Source organism: Marmota flaviventris, chromosome 16 (genome assembly GCF_047511675.1).
Source record: "Marmota flaviventris isolate mMarFla1 chromosome 16, mMarFla1.hap1, whole genome shotgun sequence".
NCBI lineage: Eukaryota > Metazoa > Chordata > Mammalia > Rodentia > Sciuridae > Marmota > Marmota flaviventris.
In genome coordinates, this window is record NC_092513.1 from 579,944 (window position 1) to 594,720 (window position 14,777).

General features: G+C 61.7%; 1 protein-coding gene across 5 annotated transcripts in view; it reads right to left on the reverse strand.

Annotated features, from left to right (window-relative positions):
- Nfatc1 (nuclear factor of activated T cells 1) overlaps positions 1-14,777 on the reverse strand; it is a 102,923-nt gene that overhangs the window by 35,785 nt on the left and 52,361 nt on the right. For all 5 annotated transcript variants that reach the window (XM_027935283.3, XM_027935281.2, XM_071602590.1 and 2 more), the window contains exons 7-8: positions 9,150-9,205; positions 5,854-5,986 (exon numbers count right to left, since the gene is read on the reverse strand). In XM_027935283.3, the coding sequence (XP_027791084.2) occupies positions 5,854-5,986; positions 9,150-9,205 (189 nt within the window). The remainder of the gene's footprint in view (positions 1-5,853; positions 5,987-9,149; positions 9,206-14,777) is intronic.

A 14,777-nucleotide genomic window follows, 5' to 3' on the forward strand; every position in this document is an offset into this window, starting at 1 on the left:
GAGGAGCTGCTGCCAAACAGCGATCTGACAATCCTAGTTAGACCCACGGCAGAGGACGGTCGGAGCAGACCACACCAGCCAAAATACACAGGCTCGGCCTCGCCCAGGAGTTGGAGAGCTGCACCCTGCTCCCGGACGTGAGGCGCCCCCCCCCGGGGGCTGGCTTCCAGGCAGCGTGGGCCCAGAGCCTGAGACGGGGCCCGAGGATAAGGATCGGCAGGCGGCCTGGCTCTGCTGGCCACCTGGGACCTGTCTGGGAGGCAGGCTGCCGTCTGGGCGTGGGGTGGCAGGTGGAGACCCCTGCCCACCCTCCCTCCCTGGGAGTCCACCCTGCTCGGGAGTCTGGTCGGCAGTGGCTCACCCTGCTTGTATTTGGTGGTCCACATCCCCACCCTTCACTCGCTGGCCTGCTCCGCAAGGGCCCTAGCCTCCCTGTCCCAGCTGTCCCCACTCAGTGCACTCCATGGCTCCTGCCAGCAACCTCCCTCGGGTCCTCAGTTTCTCCGGGCAGTTCTCCGCCCTCAGGCATCTCCCCAGTCTAGAATGCAAGGTGCTAGCCAGGTGTGCGAGCAGTCATCTGCACTTCCGAGGTGGTCACCATGTCCATGCCTGTGCTGCTGGGCAGGCCTGACCTCCTTCTAACACCGGGGCCTCCTGGGAGAGCCCTCCATAGGCGAGAAGGGGCCAGAGCCCTGGGAGTGTGGGGAGGGAGGCAGGGACCCTCTTCCCCTGGGGCATGGAAAGCTGGGTCAGGCTGCGCAGGCCATGGAGGCTCAGCTCCCACAGGGCCGAGCTGGCTCAGCAAGAATGTTCCGGAGTGTCCACAGGACCAGCCCACTCCTGAGCATGGTGGCCCCAGAGCACACGGCTGACCCCAAGGCCTTTGGGAGTCGAGGGCATCATCACCCACAGGGCCTGGGGATGCCTCCTGGGGAAGGTTTTCTGCTTTCAGAGGACAAGGCTGGGACACCTGGGTTCCCAGAATCAACACTCCTGGGCACGTGGTCACACACTGCCCAGGAGACGGGGAATGTGGGCAGAGGGCCCGTGTCACTTATCAAGTGGGTTCAGCAATGAAGGGGAGGCCCGGGCCTGGTGGCATGTCCTCTACAACCTCTGGTCCCTCACAGAGGAGGTGGCCATGCTGACACCAGAATGGCCACGGGTTCTGGTGCTGCAGTTCACATGGGCTGCATGGGCCCTAGGCGGATGGGAGGGCATCCCAGGGCTGCCTGGATAACCCCTGCCCCGAGGCGTCCTGGGAGCAGCCAGGTCAGCACAGAGGGGCCTCGACGCTCTGGGCAGATAGGTCTGTCTCCAAAGCTTGACAAGTGGGCTCCAGGCCTGGAGGCCATGGGGCTGGCTGTCGAGCAAAGAGGCAGCTGTCACCCGGGAGTCACAGAGCACATGGCTTTGTCTCAGAGAAGAGGCTGGGTAACAAGGGTCTGGAGGCCCAGTCCAGCAGGTCTGAGGAGGGCCTGGCTTGATCCCCACATGCATGACCCAACTCGTGCCCAGTGGCTGCCCAGCTGTGAAAGGTTTTGATGCCAGGAAGGCATTTGTGTGGAGGTTGGAGTATCTGCAGGCCAGCCACCGTCAAGGCCGGAGGTCACTCACTCCAGGCCCAGGTGAGGGCGAGGAGCCAGGGGCTGTGTCTGGCACCAAGGGTCCAAGGTGCCTGGCAGTGCACAGACCGAGAGGCGGCCAAGGGCAGTGAAGACCTCACCTCCTCCCAGGGGAGCTGGACGCGTAGTGGAAGTCACAAGCGTCAATCCTGATTTCATGGGGGGACTTGTCTGGGTCGGACTGACTTGCAGTGGACTTGGGAGACACATGGGAAAGCTCAGTGGAAAGGTGAGACCAGACGGCTCTGAAGGGACCTGGGGCCGAGAGGGTGTGTGGTGGGCCCGTCTGCCTGCTAGGCACTGCCGAGCCAGCTTTGCCCTCACCCCGATCCCTCCCCACAGTGGCCAGGGCCCCAGCACGTCCCAGGCTGAGCCCCAGGCAGGCGCAGGCGGCTCCTCCCAGCCCGGTCTTCATCACCACATGAAGCAGGTGGCCTCAGCCAGCCCCCTGACTCGGCCAACTGCCGTCTGGGTGGCACTGGCAAAGACAAGCCCCGGAACTGGCGCTGGGCAGCTGGTGGGCAGCAGCCTGGTGTCCGTGACAGCTCGCAGCCCCAGTGGCCCTCACTGGGAGAGCAGAAAGGGTGTAGCACCTGGCTGCGTAGCCCACCCCAGCCACCCTGCCGACTCCCCCTGGCACCACTGTCATTTCTGATTGAAGAAGGCAGACAGGAAACCCAGGAAACGGATTTCTTCTCCCCCAAGGCAGAACCAGCTCTAGCCTCAGGTCCCCTCCAGGACCAGAGGCTTGTTAGTGACCACGCAGGTCAGGAATGGGGCTCAATCCTCCAGTGCGCTCAGGTCCAGCCTCCACAGGGAGCGCTGGAGCCCGGGGGTGAGGAGCCTGAGGTCCAGAGCCTGTCTTCCCTGGTGGCTGCACCGACTGGGCTCCTCTGTCGCGGTTGTTTCTCCGCCCCACAGTCACACGCGTGCCCGGTCACCAGGAGACCCTCTGCAGGGCTGCCTGTTTCCTTGGAGTTCTGGCCACACAGAGGGCCCCCGACAAAGGCAGAGGACAGGGGCCCAGAGGCAGGCGCTCCTGGGGGCGGAGGTGGGTGCCTAGCTGCACGTGGGAGCCCAGGTGGAGGGGCTGTCCCTCGCGGCACTTTCCAGCAAACGAGTACCACGCTTTCAGGTGGGAGGAACAGTCTCAAAGATCCACGATGCTGCTATTTATTTCTCATTTTAAACAAGTACTCTGCCCCTGGACCATGGCAGGACACTCCAGCTGGAGCCAGGCCCATGTGGATGCCCGTGTGGGAGCCACCAGAGATGTCCCTCTGCCTTGAGATTGCAGCTCTGGTGTCCTCTCTGCTTCCGACTGGAGAGTTGGAACAGCAGCACAGACCCATGGCCACACCTGCCCGTCCATCCTGTGGGTCATCCCGGCAATCACCACTGGACAGAAGGAGCGCACTTTCCTTTCAGCCACACAGAAGCAGTGACGTTGGAGGACTCGGGAAGCCGCTTCGTGCCCACGCGAGCTCGCAGCCCTCTCCGGCTGCGCCCGTGTTTTGCCACCTGCGCTCGATGGCCATCCCAGGGAGGCCTGGGCTGAGGGCAGGGACTCCAGCCGGCTGGGCACATTCCCCTCCTGGCGTCTCACATTGGCGTGGAACTCCTCCGCTACACGCTGGCCCCACAGAGGGCGAGGGGGCCGGCTGTCCTTCCGGGCCCACCTCGATGGCAGTGGGCAGCGGCTCAGTCAAGAGACCAGCAAGGCCAGCAGCTGTGCAGGCGGGCAAAGAGCTGCTGGGCTTTCCTCTGCGGCCGAGTCTCCAGAGAAGACGTCGGCTCGAACTGAGCAGAAGCTGGTGGCCCCGGGCTGCCCCGTCCTCCCCAAAGGACACAGCTCCCTTTACCATCCTCCCCACAGGGACACAGCTCTCCATCAGGGCTCATGGAGAGTGGGAGAGACAGGCGGTGTCTGACGCAGCCCCGAGGGCACACTCTCGTGTCCTGACCTTAAAAGGGAAACTGGAGATGCCCTCCACACACTGCGTGGGGACGAACCTCACGGGGTGTGAAGGGACGTGTGTCCGTGCCTCACACCCCTCCACAGCACGTTCTGTGGCTGGAGGAAGAACTGCCTGTTAGCAGAGACTAGGAGAGCAGTGGACGGGAGGCCCGTGGGGACCAGACAGCATCGGCAGCAGAGGGTCAGGGCCAAGCGCCTCCGGGTCAGTGGGCACCTCCCAGCCAAAGCCTCGACTGCCTGCGGCAGAGCCTCGTCCTGCGCAGGATGAGCCTCGAGTTTGCAGCTGCCAGCGGGGCAGAGCGCGAGCAGCCCTAGCCTAAGGCCCGGGTGGGACCCCAGCACCAGTGCCAGGGCAAGGCCACCCTCCAAGGCCCCCGCCCAGCCCCACAGCGGCTGGAGGCCTGAGACGGTAGACAGGACGCTGGACACAGGGGCTCCAGTTCTCCATCTGCTCGTTTATTAGTTCAAGAAGCACAGATGACAGCCAGCCACACCAGGCACTGGGCGCTGCTGGGGACCGAGGCTCTCTAAAGTGGCTGACAGTCTGACGGTGCGGGAACCCTGTCAGAGCCCCTGAGACCAGGCTGGGGCCAAAGGCTACCTGGGGGCTCCACAGTATGGGAGGCAAATGTCCAGGAGAGTAGGGCGGAGGAGGCTGAAGAGGGGCCAGGAGCCAGTGGTGGAGGAATTTGCTGCAGAGGGGCCTTGGGACAGGCCGTGGGCAGGGCAGGCCATGGCAGGAGGCCTGTGGGATGTCAGCGTGGAGCGTGAGAGGCGGAGCAGGGGGCACATGGGTGGGGCCTCGGCCGGCTGAGCTGGGGCAGCCCACCCTGTGAGGTTCGGCTGTGGAGCTCCTGGGCCTCCGTGGGGGGCTCGCACTGTGCCCCAGGCCTGTGCTGTGGGAGGGCCTCTCTGTGCTCCAACAGCTCCTGCAGCACCCGCACGCAGGAGGGGAACAGGCTTGTTCTACGCTGCCACCGTTGTCTATTCTCCTGGAGAGGCCCATATTTTCCTTAAAATATTCAATTTTTGGTCAACCATGCCTGAAGTTTAATTAGGACACAATCACTACACTTTCACAAACAGACTGCTTTCTGTTGTGTGCTCTATCACGCGTTGCCCAAGATGGGTCCAGATGTGTGAAGTGGGGCGGAGGAGCCGCCGCCATGGTGGAGATCAGCACAGACCTGCAGCACCGTGCTCCTGCCTGGCAACGCAACCACACGTCACCAAGCCCAAGCGGCACTTCTGGGACTGGCACTATGAATGCCACCAGATTAGTACCAACTGGGACATTCTGGGCCTCTCACATTTAGAGGGAACTGAAACCTTCAAAGTAATCTGGATCTTACTAAGATCACAATGTGGCTGCATTTGCAGATAGTTTCTAGCATACAACTTCCCTCTGAAATTATACGAATCTCTAAGGCTTTTCTTTTAAAAAGCAACAATATAAAAGGATGTTTACCCCGAAATACGATACACCTGAGGATGAGTTTGTGCTCTCTGAACACACCCAGGCAGCCCGAGCAGCGACTTGGGCCACACAGAAAGTCCCAGGCTATCCTGGGTCACACCTTTCTTTTCTACTAGTTTAGGGAGTGAGATGACAAACAGTGAGTTTTTTTTTTTTTTTTTTTTTGCTAAGATAGCACCCTAAGATGTCGAGAAGATAAGCTGATTTGATACACATGGCCGAACATGTCCACACAGCCCACGTGCATGAAGGGACAGTCAGACTGGGCAGAGGCACTAACTGGGGAAGCCTCCTGCCACTGGGAGATGCCACTGGGCAGCGGGACGAGCCACGGGGAGCGCCACAGGAGCACAGGACCGCTTAGCTCCTTGCAGCTGCCTCACGTGCTGGCCTCGTGTGGAGCAGAGGGTTTGCTTCTGAAGTCCCCTACCAAGTGGCTGCACCTCTCTGCTGTCCCCCCTTATGGATCTGAGGGTGTGCATCCCCAAGACCACCTCAGCCTCTGAGAGCCGAAGAGCCCTGCCTTCCCGTCGTGTGTTCCAAGAGATATGCAAAATGAGCAGCATTGTCCCAGAATGCGCCAGTGACCAAGGAGCCCCACCGCAGCTCTCCTGGCCTCTGCAGGGACAGTGACTTGTCCTGCTCACAGATACACATGGCCGAACATGTCCACACAGCCCACGTCTGCACAGCAACATCCTCTCACAGCGTCTTTTAGACAAAGCACCCCCTCTGCTCATGCTCGGCACTTAAGGTCAGAAAGGCAGCGTTACCGTGGGCAGGAAGGTAGGTGAAGTGCTGGTACTGGCTTCGCTTTCTCTTCCCGTTGCAGACGTAGAAACTGACTTGGACGGGGCTGCTTATTCTCTGGTTGCGGAAAGGTGGGATCTCGACCACCAGCGAGTTCTAGCGAGAACATGGCAAAGAGGAAGCAGATCAATAGACCCTCAAGTAGAAAGGCATCGCCCCAAACCGCCCTGCGGCTCCTCGGCCGGCTGAGACTCCAGCTCGAGTCCCACCAACGGTTTCTAGCATACAACCACCCCTCTGCCCAGAGAGCCTCAGTCACAGCGGCCTCTGCACACGCGGCCTGTGTGTTGGAGCAAACCGGACCCCTCGCTCACCACAGGAGGCTGACTTCCTGGAGGTCTAGAACCTGGGTGATCCTGGTGGAACTGGGCACCTAGCCCAAGAGTGAAACCCGCAGGGTGTGTGGTGAGCACCTGCCAAGGAGAGAGGCTGCTTCTGGGTGGCGAGGGGTCTTCAGCAGACCCTCTGGCTGTGCTGGCCCTGACACTCAGGGTCAGTGACCTTCAGACGAGATCACCACCACCTGTCAACTGGCGGGAGTCACCTTTCCTCCTGGTGGTACAGCCCCTGCCATGTGACAAGTGAAGCAGGGAAGGGGGCATGCTGGCTGGGGCCACCATCTTGGGGACAGCTCACCCAAGCTAAAGGGCACAGAGTGGCATGCAGCCCAGGGACAGGTCAGAGCACAGGCAGGAGTACAGGGCAGTTTGGTGATTTGGGCTTTATTTTTTGTTCTTAAATAAACATCCACCACCTTTTCACAGAAATGGTGCTCCTCCAAGGGCAGGTCTAGGAAGCCGGCCGTGGGTGGGGCACTGGGTGGGGCTCTGGGTGGGGCACTGGGTGGGGCGAGCAGCCGGCCCAGTCCCAGCCTGAGGGGCTGCAGCAGCTCGAGGTGCCGAGGAGGCCGGGTCTGCAGGGCCAGGCCAGGCCTCCTTCTGAGTCTCATCATGTGGTTTAGGTTAACAGTCGGGGACAGGTCAAGGAAGCCCAGTGCGTCACTTCTCGTGGGAAAGTAATCGTAGAAAATCAGTCGTCACAAGATTGATTGAGTCGTGTTCATAAGTCGTGAGCGTCAGGACGAGCTGCTGGTCCAGCTCTCCTGTTACAGAGGAACAACTGAAGCAGCCGTGCCGGCCTGGACCCTCGGACGGCAGGATGTCCCCGCCTGGCCTCAGCCCCGGGGCCCACACTGGCTCCAAGCGGACTGTGGTGGCTGTTTTATGAACTTCATCCATTGGGGGGAAGCAAGAGGCGTGTGTTCTGCTCTGCCTGGGCACTCTGTCCCCTCATCAAGGACCACCTGGGAGAGACAGAGCCACCTGAAGGGGGGGGCAGCCGGGGCATGTGCTTGGGCCCAGCAGGACGCCCTCTTGCACCACGCGGCCTGGCCTGCCTGGTCCGGCCTCCTGGCTGAGGAGGTGCTGCTCTAGGTCTCATTTGCACAAGGAGGACTTGGAGAAGAGAGGGCCTGTGGCGCTGCTGCCCGCACACAGCTGGTGCTCGACCGCAGTGGCCTCCTGTCCGTGGTGGAAGAAGCACACCCTCAGAGGACAAGAACGACAAGAAGAGACCAGAAGGAAACTTCCTACCCAGGCCACGGCGGGGAGGAGGCAGGGCTGGGCCGTCCTGGGTGGCACAGCTGCAGCTCACGCCTCCGACAGACAGGTGACCCGGGAAAGAACCAGCTACGCAGGGCACAGCACCCCCGGGGGTCTGCTTTGGAAAGACGGGCTCTGTTGAGAGTGGTGCTCAGCAGTGGACAGGAAGCAGCTCCAGCTGGGTACACAGCACACACAGGTGTGCGCACCCTGCCCCCTTGGCTCCTCCGCAGGGGCTCCTCGGGTGGCCCATGAGTGGACACTGGCTCCAAAGGGGCCTGCATCACCAGGACAAGGCTCCCCTGTGCCAGGGAGGACCTTCCCTTTGCAACCCAGGAAAGGTTCCCAGGAGTGATCAGCACCAGGAAGGGGTTCATGCTGTGCAGTGGAAGACCATCATTCTGACACAGTGACCTGTAAGCTGGGCCCACGCACATGGGCAGCCAGGGCACCTCGCCAGGACGAGGTCTGCCAGGCACACCACCCGAGTGTCCCTGTTCAGTGACATCAGCTGTCCAGTGTCCAGAGACAGCCCACGAGGACAAAGCCCTTCACCTAATGACATTTCTGAATGATCTGATGTCCATTTACACACTCGGGAGGCAGGCCAAGCCCACCCGGCCCCCTGGGCATGGAAAAGCCATCAGGCACTACAGTGGCCAGGGCAGTGAGCTATAGAGCTTGGGAGGCCTTTGGACATCTTCCAACTCTGCTTGCTGGGCCTGATGTGTTTCAAATTCCCCTAGGACTCAGCAGAACACACTGTTCACTGGCAGGTGCTGATGAACTGCATGAAAACTCATTTTCAGCATCAGTGGTCTATACGCCAGCTCAGACCAGACCAGGAAGAGGTGCAGGGTGAAGGCAGAGGGCTGGGGGTGCCACACCAGCATCAAGCTGGAGGGTGGCCTCAACTGCAGACCAAAGCCAGCCCCAAGACGCACCTCGGAGAAGCAGTAACCGCTCACGGGCAACTGCCTTGTGCCTGTGGCCCACAGTGAAGAGGGGGGTGTGGGCAGATGACGCGTGTGGCCGCAGGTTGGAAATGGACTGGTGACATCAGCCACAGACCACACCACACCACGCACTGACCACAGCTGTGTCACGTGCATCTTCACTGGCCTGTCTGCAAATCCACTGAGTAGATCCGGGCAGTCTGCTTAGGGCTGCTCTCCAGGCTGAGTGGAGCTCAACACAAGAGGGTGCTGAGCACCAGGGTGCTCTCTGGAGAGGTGGCAAGTCACTGCCAAGCTCACATGCCAAGGGCTGCCAGCACATATGGGCAGGGCTGGCGCCCCGTGGGAGGCTCGGAACACCCGTCTCCCAGGACAGCACTGGTGTGACAGTGCTGTGGGCACGAGGAGGCGGGACTCGAGTCGCCATTCTCTTGTGAGGTGCCCCTCCTGGGAGCCTCAGAGCCTGTCCACCTGACTCAGGAGCAGGCTCCCACGTGAGGCGCCTCAGGCCGTCCAGCCTAGTGTCTTGTGGTCACTGCTACTGTCCTAACTGTGTCTGGTATTTTGCATGCAGTAGCACTTGTTCTCACCAGTGTTTGCTGTTTTATTACTGCTTCTGTTTATTGTTTGAGTTGCTTTATTTTAATAAACAGGAACCGCAGCCTGTTGGGCCCTGCTGGCGGGGGACTGAGGGGTACTTACTGGTCTGCACAGGTCTCTGTCAGTCTTCGCTTCCATCTCCCAGACATGGTGGCCATCTGGAAGAAAGGACAGGAAGAGTCCTGTCACTTGAGAGTGGAAGCCTGTGCTGAGACCCCAGCAGCAGACGTCCCAGCCTAGGCTGGTCAAGGGCAGCATTCTGGGCACCGGGGGGTGGCTGGCCCTCACAGGGTGTGGCCTGCAGTGGCCTGGCCAAGGAGCTGGGCACCACGACGCTGAGGGAGCCACGCCACTGTGCCTGGGCCCCTTCCACCCTGGCCCCTGCCTGTGGCCCCTCAGCACTCAGCTCCATCAGGAAAGACTTTCTGTGCCCAGTGCTCCTCCAGAGCAGCCAAGCGGGGAAGCAGGTGACACTGCCAGCCTGGGAGCCCGCGTGTCCACTTGCATACGACCCACCAGCCTCCCTAGGTTTTGGGGGCAGAATTTGGAGCCAGCCAGGCTCCATCCTCTGCTCAGAGGACCGACTGCAAATTAAGAAAAGCCTTTCTGTGAGGGCCTCCTGCACAGGGACCCAGAAATGCAAAACACATGGTATTTTTAACCTTACCCAGTGGCCGTTTGCATGTTTTAAAAAAACAAAAGGCTCTGGAGGCTCAGTGAAAGGATGCATTGTTCTCAGCTGGCACGAGGTGTGGGCCCACTCAGGGGACGGTCTGCAGCTGGCAGGTGGTGTGTCTCCAGCCCCTTGACGGGCTCACTACCTGGGCTGGTCACCACGAGCTGACGACGTCCACCCCACAGAGGCCCCTTTTCCTCCCCAAGGCTTTTCTTCTCCAAAATAAAGTCAGTTCCCAAGGTGAACTGTTATGGGCAACCTCCCTCAGCATGGCTTAGGCTCCATTTTCAAAGAAGAAAACGTGTATCTGTTACCAACCCTGCATTATTGATAGGATCTCCTTTTCCCTCAGTGCCAGGCAAAGCAGTGGGCGGAGGGTGGAGGCCAAGGATGGAGATGTGAGTCACCAGCGGCCCTGAGAGCCTCTCAGCTGCACCAGGCCCCCCCAGCCTTGGGGACGCCTGAGGCCCAGTTCAGATCCCCTACCAGACGCATCTGCTCAGGGATCACCACGGACCTGCAGCCGCCTCTCGGGCCGGGAAACCGGTGCTCCCACGGCTGCAGCCCCTGAAGCAGCAGCCCAAGAGCCTGGTGAACAAGCACCAGGGGCCCAGCCGCGTGCGCAGATGCCCCACGCAAGGCGCGTCAGACGGGCTCCTGCCCTTGGCTCCTGTGTGGCCAGATGCCACCCCTTTGCTCATCTCTGCAGACCTCCCCTTCATGGGACCAGGGCGTCACCTCCTTGGCACCTTTAAAGCAACTTGTGAGTCTTCTTGCAACACAGCCAAGTCTGCCCCAGAAGCGTGGGTGTGGCCACCTGTCTGCAGGGCCTGGCCAAAGCCGTGGCACAGTGGAGTTTCACCAGGAACCTTTTGAGGAGGTGCCAGCCTATGCTGGGAATGGGACTGCAGTGTAGGCAGGGATGTCGCACGTCACAAGCCCCAGGGGTAGATGCTGTTGCCTGGTCACCTCTGAGGACATCAGGGACCGCAGCGTGCCACTAGACTCCTGTGGCATGGCCGCCTGCTACAGTGGTGTGCTTTGCAGTTCAAACCTGTGGCAAATATCAGACAAAGTGCAGGTGTGGAGGTGGGTGCTGCAGTGCTGGGCACAAAGGAGAAATGAACACTTCCTGCTGTGCCAGGCGGGCCTGTGGTGCCTGTCGTGTACCCACGGGGAGCTCCGTGGGCCACCATGCTGCCGGGCCCGTAGGACACCACAGGAGCAGGGCTTCCATGACACACCTGGGTCAGGTCACAAAACACGTCACGACAGCTCCTGGGAGCCACTGAGACGTAGCATCTTCAAAGACCCCAGGCTTCCCCTGGCCTTCCTGCCCACCCCAGGAGGCAGGTGGAACGCCACCTGGGCACTGCGCTCTGGGTGCCCGAGGCCCACAAGCGGCAGCACACTGTGAGGGGACCTCGGCTCTCGAGTTTCTGAGGGATCGTGGACGGTCTTTCAAAGGCAAACACGCCTGAGGCTGGAAACGTGGGCATGGCGGAGTGTTTCCAGCACAGACAGAGGCTGAGGCAAGGTGGAGGCCCACACTCGTGTCTGGGACCATGAGGAGCCCCTCCACGTCGCCACCGCACTTCCGTGAAGCAGGCTGCTGCTGGGGGCAGCCGGGTGGGCTTTGTGCGCCAGGCTCCGGGGCAGGCCGGCGGAGGGCCTGGCTGCCTGGGTGGGTTCTGTGCTCCGCCTCATCTGCAGCTCCCTGGAGCCTCAGGAGGAAGCTGTGCCCGACTCCAGAAGCAAAGATGTTCCCCATCATTAGGGAGTTCCCTGCAGCGTGAGTCACTGCCAGGCTTCCCCGCCACACCCGGGCCTGCGGGTTGGAGGCAGCTTCCACAGGCCACCGGACGCCTGCGCAGCCCAGAGGCCAGTCACACGCCAGGACCAGGAGCTGAGCCACTGTTTCCAGGTGTGGAAGCGGCTGTGCGAGGCGCTGTCTCCAGTCCTGCTGGGGGCGGCACGGCTGCCTCATGCTCCAGCTCCCGTCAGCAGCCAGAGGAGAGGCCCCAGTGCCCGGCTCTGGGAGGGCCAGGGCCAACAGGCTGACCAGAGAACAGAACTGAGCCGCAGCACACATCAGGAGCCCGCCACCTGAGGGGCCTGGCCGCCTGGTTGGCCCATCTCCTTAGGTCCATGGTCTGCCTCCTCAGCAGGACTCCAGAGGGGTGGCCCAGCCACTGCAGCAATCAGCCTGGCAGGCGCTTGATGCCAAACTCGGAGTCGGCCTGTGGCCCGGCAGTGCACCCTGTGTGGGCCTGAGGAGGGACACACCTGTCCTCACGGGAACGCGCCACAGAGGTTCATCACCCAGGGTGCCCAGGGCCCTGGTGCCCACACCTGTGGAGCAGACCAGCCACCCCGGCACTCGCCGGCCACGGGGAAGGGTGAAGCTCAGACACCTGCTTCAGCACGGACAGACCTGAAGACACTGCTGTGACAGCAGCCAGACACAGGCCTGCTTCCTGTGCAGAGCCCCGCGGCTGGGTGCCTTGGCACCGCAGCTCTGCCAAGGCCTGTGGTGAAGGCTTGCAGGAGGGCATGGGAAGAGGCGTGAGGCCGGCAGGAAGCCACGGGAGCTGGGGGCCAGGCTGGCTCTGGACTGGGACTGAACCCAGGGTGCTGTATCCATGAGCTAGTCTTTATTTTGAGACAAACCCTCACTGAGTTGCTGAGGCTGGCCTGGAATTTGCCATCCTCCTGCCTCAGCCTCCCACGGAGCAGGGGTTACAGGCCTGGCCACTGTGCCTGGCTCAGGCTCACTCTCCATGACAACACTCACCGCTAACTGAGGTCCTGGAGATCCCTTCCAGATCACCCCCCATCCCAGCACCGCCCACACGGCCTCCCTGGGGACCAGCCTCCAGCATGTGCACCCTGGGGAGACCGTGGCCATGCCCACAGCACAGCAGGCAGCGGTGTGGCTTCTTCCGGGTCAGGCAGACCGCTCAGGGTGCAGAAGCAGGGGCCACTTGATGCAGGGAGCCCAGCTCCTCCTTGCTGGGGACGCTGGGTGATTCCGTCCCGAGAGGGGGCCCGGGGCTATGCAGCCAGGAGAAACAGGGCCCACGCCACGTACTGCGCAGCACAGAGATGCTGGGTCTGTGCCAGCTGGGACCGGGACGCAACTCCACTGGGTGGCAGAGTCCGGGGTCTGAAAGCCACCCTAAGGGAGGCTCAGCTGTGCCCTGTGGTGCTATCCTGCTTGGGGAAGCTCCTCAAGGGAAGCCCCAGGTCCACTCGCCACCCAATGGTCACCATTTCAGGGGGGAGCAGCAGTCTGGGGTGTAGGGGGCAAGCTGAGCTGTCCATTCATGGTCAGCAGTCACAGTCTATACCGCCCACCCTGCTCCCCACAGCTCTCTGCTCTGGGCTCTGACCTCCAAGGTCAGCCACAACGCACAAGAAGGCCAAGGGCCCCTGGAGTTTGGGGGCTCGGCCCCTGGGCGAGGGCTGGGAGGGCTGGCCTTAAGGTAGCTCCTGCTCTGCATAGGCCACGCTGTGGACAGGTTCACACTCCAGACCTCGAGTCCCTTTCTTCCTGAGCCTCTGCAGCACCAGCCACACGGAGGACCACAGGACAGTTCCTTGGCTCTGAGGCCAATGCAAGAAAAAGCCTGGGACGCATCCTCTGGACACAGCCCTTCCTGGAGTCCCGCAGTGCGCAGCAGAGCTGTGGGGCATTGGCACCTGTGCTTAGGTGGCCACAGGCTGCAGGGACTGGGAGCTGCTCCCAGTGAGGCCCACACCAAGGTGAAAAGCAGAGACATAGATGTGCCCTCCCAATCCTGCCTTCCCTCCAACGGGCAGAGAAGCAGGAAGAGGGTGCTTTCCAAAGCCTCGAGGACACAGCAGATGCCTTGTGTCCACGCCTGGCGGCCGGAGACTAGGGAAGGTGGGCAGGGCCACTAGCACGTCCACTGCTGAGCACATGCAGTGTGAGGCCTCTCTTTTGACTTCCCCAGCTGCACGGAGGGCAGGGAGAGGTGGAGAGGTCCCCAAGGCAGAGCGGTCCTCAGGAGCCAAGCAGGTGCTCGGTCCCTCACACACGCACCCACACTCGGCCTCACTTTAACAGGTACCAGCACCCACGCAGGCACACGTCACAACACTCACACTCGCACAGCACGGACACTGCTCGCTTCCCAGGATGGCTTGCGGGCACGCTCTCCTAGGCCTGTGCTTGAGCAGGTGCAGACTAGAGACGCCTGTCAGGGCCACGTGGCGTGGGCTGCTGTTTCCAGCTACTCGGTGACCTTGGGGAGCGGGCGAGACCCCACGGGACAGTCGGTCACAATTAACAAACGTGCTGAGATCTGTGATGAGTGAGAGCATGAGGCCCATCTGGCCCAGGTCCGGCCCTCTTGGGCACTGCCTGTCAGCTGCAGGAAGGTGGTGCCTCTTCCCTGTGTTATGCTCCTGGGCCAGCCAAGGAGCCACACTGGCCAGCCCGGCTCCCGGAGGGCAGTCCTTCCACTCCTTCCTCTGGAGCCGACCGCATGGCCTCTTGCACACACTCGCACGTGCAGGAGGGTGCACTTCCCTTCTTCTCTAGGCTCACCGTGGCACTAGGCACTCGAGGGCCCCGTGAGCCACCCCCTCCAGGGTCCTCCTTGGGTGTCCTGTGCCAGCAGGGGGGTGGGGACAGCTCCTGCAGGCTGCTTCCCACGACACCATGCCAAGCACAGGTGGGTGGACGAGGTCAAGAGTCACATCCTGACTGCAGGTCCCCACCTGTGCACCCACATGGCCTGTAGTCCCGCCTCCGTCCACCCCCACCAAGGCCTTCCATGGGACAGAAGAGGTAGGCCTGGGAAAGGCTGGGGCCCAGTCCTAGGGAGCACACCAGGGTGCCCCTCTCCTGGACACACACTCAGGACACCAAAGAAGAGTGGTGCTGGCAACAACTGTTGGGGAGGACAGGGGTCAGGGCTCTCTGTTGGGTTGGAGTCGGGGCTCTATGTTAGTAAAGGGTCGGCTCTCTGCGGGCTTGGGGTCGGGTCTCTGTTGGCTTGGGGTCGGGGCTCTCTATTGGCTTAGGG